This window comes from Mandrillus leucophaeus, unplaced genomic scaffold (assembly GCF_000951045.1).
Source record: "Mandrillus leucophaeus isolate KB7577 unplaced genomic scaffold, Mleu.le_1.0 Scaffold1090, whole genome shotgun sequence".
NCBI lineage: Eukaryota > Metazoa > Chordata > Mammalia > Primates > Cercopithecidae > Mandrillus > Mandrillus leucophaeus.
In genome coordinates this window covers 291,260-297,259 of record NW_012099099.1, presented here as the reverse complement: position 1 = coordinate 297,259, position 6,000 = coordinate 291,260, and the positions used below count along the sequence as shown (strand labels likewise).

Here is a 6,000-nt window from a genome sequence, read left to right as displayed (position 1 = left end):
TAGCATTTGTTTAGGATATTTAAGTATATTTTACTCCAAAGGACAACTTTTATAGGATTTATTTAGTTAAAGCTGTTAAGTCTGTATGTGCGATGCAAGGGATGTGCATGTGGGCATTTGTTTCATTGCAAAAAATCCTTCACCTTGAGCAAAACTGCTGTAGTCTTGGTTTGGGAAAATGTTTTAAAAAGTGCTCTCTGCCTGGTTGTCATTCCTGGAGTTACATTCCACTTAGCATGATCTGAAGTAGCAATATGAGAGTTGAGATGTAGAAATCTCTCACTACTAAAATGTCAGTGATGAAGCCCACAAATCGGCCTGAAGGGACAGCCATAAAACCTTTTAAGTTTTATTTTACTATGCAAGTCATACTTCACACCCAGGCATTTATAAAATCATCAGTTTCTGTATAAATGCAAACACATATAGGTCTAGGATTTTCTCCCCTTAAAAAAAATGTAAGTAAAGGAATAGAATTTACAGCCTCCACAATTGAGACATGAAAAGAAGTGACAGTCTTTGCAAGAAAGAGGTTTGGAATCATTATTGATAATGTCAGCTTAATACGTTAAGTATTCTGAAGAAAATCACTTAAGCGTTCTTAGAAATATTAATTTGGAATTCTGAGTTTATTTTTTATTTTTTAATGACTTAAAATTTGAATAGGCTGAGAAAAATCAAAAATAGGAGATTTTGTGTTTTTTGGTTTGCAAGTGATTGTACTGCTCAGAAACCCAATTGTTGAATAATTTGTCAGACTTAGTTTCTGTAACTACAAAATAAGCATATGCAACTCATCAGTATTGTTACTTTTTAAAAGAGAAATGCTTGTATTTCCAGTAAAATATTGAGAGAATAATATTGTATTAAGCATTTTGGACAGTTGACTAATTTTAAATAATTCATTGTTTCCCCTTGATCTTCATTCAGTGATATATCTGGCCAAGAGATGAACCTTCTTCTGATGAAGTCTTTGGATGCCCTGGAAAATTGCTGCTTTGACACTAGCCTTGAATACAAGTATGTTGTTCCTATTTCCACTCTCACAGGTACTTAGACATTGCTTCCTACACTGCCATAAGTCTTGCATGCTATGGAGAAATATTTTTTATTTTTATTTTTTATTTCCATAGGTTATTGGGGAACAGGTGGTGTTTGGTTACATGAGTAAGTTCTTTAATGGTGATTTGTGAGATTTTGGTGCACCCATCACCCAAGCAGTATACACTGCACACAATTTGTAGTCTTTTATCCCTCACCTCCTTCCCACCCTTTCCCCCTGAATCCCCAAAGTCCATTGTGTGATTCTTAAGCCTCTGTATCCTCATAACTTAGCTCCCACTTATGAGTGAGAACATACGACATTTGGTTTTTCCATTCCTGAGTTACTTCACTTAGAATAATAGTCTCCAGTCTCATCCAGATTGCTGTCAATGTCATAGTTCATTCCTTTTTATGGCTGAGTAGTATTCCATTGTGTGTGTGTGTGTGTGTGTGTGTGTGTGTGTGTATCTCACAGTTTCTTTATCCACTCATTGATTGATGGGCATTTGAGTTGGTTCCACGTTTTTGCAATTGTGAATTGTGCTGCTGTAAACATACATGTGAAAGTACTTTTCTGTGTAATGACTTCTTTTCCTGTGGGTACATACCCAGTAGTAGGGTTGCTGGATCAAATGGTAGTTCTACTTTTAGTTCTTTAAGGAATCTCCACACTGTTTTCCGTAGTGGTTGTACTAGTTTACACTCCCACCAGCAGCGTAGAAGTGTTCTGTGTTCACCGTGTCCACACCAACATCTATTATTTTTTTATTATGGCCATTCTTGCAGGAGTGAGGTGGTATCGCATTGTGGTTTTGATTTACATTTCCTTGATCATTAGTGATGTTGAGCGGTTTACCATATGTTTGCTGGCCATTTGTATATCTTCTTTTGAGAATTGTCTATTCATGTCCTTAGCCCACTTTTTGATGGGCTTGTTTGGTTTTGTCTGGCTAATTTGTTTGAGTTTGTTGTAGATTCTGGATATTAGTCCTTTGTCAGTTGTATAGATTGTGAAGAGATTCTCCCATTCTGTGGGTCGTCTGTTTACGCTGCTGATTGTTCCTTTTGCTGTGCAAAAGCTCTTTAGTTTAATTAAGTCCGAGCTATTTATCTTTGTTTTTAGTTGCATTTGCTTTTCGGTTCTTCATTATGAAATCCTTGCCTAAGTCAATGTCTAGAAATGTTTTTCCTGTGTTATTTTTAGAATTTTTATAGTTTTAGGTCTTAGATTTAAGTCCTTGATCCATCTTGAGTTGATTTTTGGGTAAGGTGAGAGCTGAGGATCCTTCTGTACAGTTTTATTTTCTTACATGTAGTTTGCCAATTAAGCTTACATGTAGCTTACCAATTACCCCAGCACCATTTGTCGATTAGGGTGTCCTTTCCCCACTTCATGTTTTTTTTTTTATTTGATTTGTTGAAGATCACTTGGCTGTATTTGGGTTTTTTTCTGGGTTATCTATTCTGTTCCATTGGTCTATGTGCCTATTTTTATACCAGTACCATGCTGTTTTGGTGAATGTGACCTTATAGTATAGTTTGAAATCAGGTAATGTGATGCCTCCAGATTTGTTCTTTTTGCTTAGTCTTGCTTTGGCTATGTGGACTCCTCCAGAAAACTCCCAGAATTGATAATAGAATTCAGCAAAGTTTCTAGACACAAAATTAATGTACACAAATCAGTAGCTCTTCTATATACCAACAGTGACCGAACTGAGAATCAAATCCAGAACCCCACCCCTTTTACAATAGCTGCAAAAAAAAAAAATAATAATAAGGTACTTAGAAATATACTTAGGAATATATCTAACCAGGAGGTGAAAGACCTCTACAAGGAAAACTATAAAACACTGCTGAAAGAAATCATAGATGACACAAATGGAAACACATCCCATGCTCATAGATGGGTAGAATCAATATTGTGGTAATTACCATACTGCCAAAAGCAATCTACACATTCAGTGCAGTTCTCATCAAAATACTACCTTCATTCTTCGCAGAACTAGAAAAAACAATCCTAAAATTCATATGGAGAAATATTTGTAGGATGTGATTTTGAATTCCTTTGCAGAGAGTTTTCAGTAATAAATAATAAAAAAAACTTATAATTAAAGCTTCCTTGTTCTGAAAACCATGTTTCAGCAATAGATAAATTGCTTAAATTCAGAGTAACAACTGTCATTTTGCAGCTTACACCTTATATTACTAAGACCTTAGTTTTGACTTACGTTTATCATACGAGGCACATGTATGGGGACATGGATGCATGACTTAATCTTTTTTTTAAAGTATTTCTTTTTATTATTTATTTATTTATTTATTTATACATCATCTCACACTTGTTGCCTAGGCTGGAGTGCAATGGTGGAATTTCGGCTCACAGCAACTTCCGCCTCCCGAGTTCAAGTGATTCTCCTGCCTCAGCCTCCCAAATTGCTGCATTACAGGCATACGTCACCACGCCCAGCTAATTTTGTATTTTTAGTAGAGGTGAGGTTTCACCAGTTGGTCAGGCTGGTCTCAAACTCCTGACCTCATGTGATCCACCTGCCACTGCCTCGCATAGTGTTGGGATTACAGGTGTGAGCCACCCTGCCCAGCCGACTTAATCTTTTTAAAGATCTGTTGAGGCCATTTGAATTTGATTGGGCTAAGAGGGGCTTTGACTGATGATTTATGTTTCCCTGTGAAGTAACGTGGCTAAGAAGTAGAAATGGAAGCAAACACATTATATCAGGGATTACCACCTGCTTAGCATTAAGAACCTTTCCCTTCCCCATGCTAACCCCATGGTTTTTAAGGATTTTTGTCTATTAAACTAAATACTTTAAAATTTATTTTCTCATTTCAGTAATGAAAGATAAAAACGAAAAGGAATAATCAAAAAAGAATACTCAAAAAAGTGTTAAACACACTCATTTAATGAGATATTTAATGTTTCAGTTAGTCTATGTGACTTGTATGGGTGAATATATGGTTTTGTTAGGCTTTTGAAAATAATGACATTCTTGAGGGAGCTACATCATAGGTTTTTGGACTTCCACGTGTTTTGGAACCTCAGGCATGAATCCTCTGGGGTTCATTGTTACTAGGAACTAACAGATTATAAGCATTAACTTCCAGTTTATTGACTCATTTACCTTTTGATATTATGGGCACTGCTGAAATATGCATTAAATCAGTGTTTTTATTTCTGGCCTTTAGGAACATAAGTTTAAAGCTACATACATACCTTCTATACCGTTAGTTTCAGACTGACAAAAGGGTAAATGATATGGTAGTGGTAGCTGCATGTGTAAAGGATTTCATCAGGAGTAAATAAAGTAAAATGTCCATTTAGTAGGTGGTAGTTATGGGATCTTCTTTCAGATGCAGGCTAAGATTGGAGAGGAACTAGTGCCACTCACCTAGTTTATCAAGAAACACTTTTGGGGTCAAGTGACTTCTTAAGAGTGTGGTTTGAATATGGGTAAAGAAAGAGTTTGATGGCGTGGTTAAAGTCTCTTGAATGTAGAAAATGATTAATGAGAAAAATAGGGAAATTTAGCTGTTATTTGAATTCAATGAAGAGTTGAGATTTTGAACCTAATCCATGCATTTGTATTGTTGCCTTTTACAACCAAGGAATAAGATATTTTTATGTCTCTTTTCATCCCTCCTGCCTCCTCATACCACCGAAAGATGTTCATTATAGCTGTAGCTCAAGATGTTATAAAGTTTGGAAAAAATTTGAGATTAAGATGCTGCAAGCTTCAGCCAGTGGGGCACAGTCAGGAATGTCTTTCAGGCATTGTCTCCATCATTTTCAGGGAGGTTGTTTAAATGTAAGGAGTACCATGGGGATGAATTACCCACCATGCAGATGCTGAGGTGCTTAAAAACTTCATATGTCTAAGCATATTTAACTTTAAAATTTATTTTTATTACTAATAAGATTCTTACTCCTTCATTCTTTCTTTCTTTCTTGATTCTTATGTTCTTAATGAACAACTGTATTGGTAGGCCTGGACTTCTTGTCCATTTAGTGGAAACTTGCCTATTAGAGCCCAATTAAAAGCTCAGGTGCTTCAAGAAGCCCTTCGTCCATCCTCTCCAAACTGTTAGTCCTACAGTTAATGAAGTTTAGTGCTTCATCGTTACTAATGCTCTCTAGGTGTCAGTCCTTATGCGTTTCTGTTTTTGTTTTTGTTTTTGTTTTTTTTGAGACAGGATCTCACTCTGTTGCTCAAGCTGGAGTGCAGTGACACAATCATGGCTTACTGCAAGTTCAACCTCCTGGGCTCAAGCAGTCCTCCTGGCTCAGCCTCAAGTAGCTGGTACTACAGGCATATGCAACCATGCCTGACTAAATTTTTTATTCTTGTAGAAACAGGGTCTTGCTGTGTTGCCCAGGCTGGTATTGAACTCCTGGCCTCAAGTAATCCTCCCAACCTTGGCCTCCCAAAGTAATGAGATTACAGATGTGAGCCACTGCACCCAGCATAGTTCTCTTTTTGGCTTCACATTCAACTGATACTTACTGAGCAGCTGTATGCCAAGCTAGGCATTTTCACGTCTGTTTCTCATGGACTTACATCCATGTCACAACCTAAACATGATACTGAAGTAGGAATCATCATCACTTTGGTTTACAGATAAAGAATGTGAGTCTCATATAGGAGGCTTGTTCAAGGTCATATACTTAACAAGTGACAGAGCCAAGAGAGGAACCTGGGACATCTGACTTCAAAGCCATTTTTCTTACATAACACGGTATGGGTAACACAGTTCAATAGAAAGAAAGCAATTTGATGCTTGACAGTATGCTGTGTATTTATTTTTTTCTGATGTGCAAATGTCACCCACGTTTTTCTTTAATTTTTTAATTCTTTCTTCTGCTTTTCTAACTAGACCCAGACCTGAAAGCCTGGCTCATGGTGTAAAGTATTCCCTTATCTAATGAGATTGCAGGAGTCT

At 36.8% G+C, this 6,000-nt stretch overlaps 1 protein-coding gene across 1 annotated transcript in view; it reads left to right on the top strand.

Moving 5' to 3' along the window:
* The window catches only part of FOCAD (focadhesin), a 339,855-nt gene that overhangs the window by 260,762 nt on the left and 73,093 nt on the right, over positions 1–6,000 (top strand). The window contains exon 27 of the mRNA XM_011988811.1: positions 931–1,020. Coding sequence (XP_011844201.1) covers positions 931–1,020 — 90 coding nt within the window. The remainder of the gene's footprint in view (positions 1–930; positions 1,021–6,000) is intronic.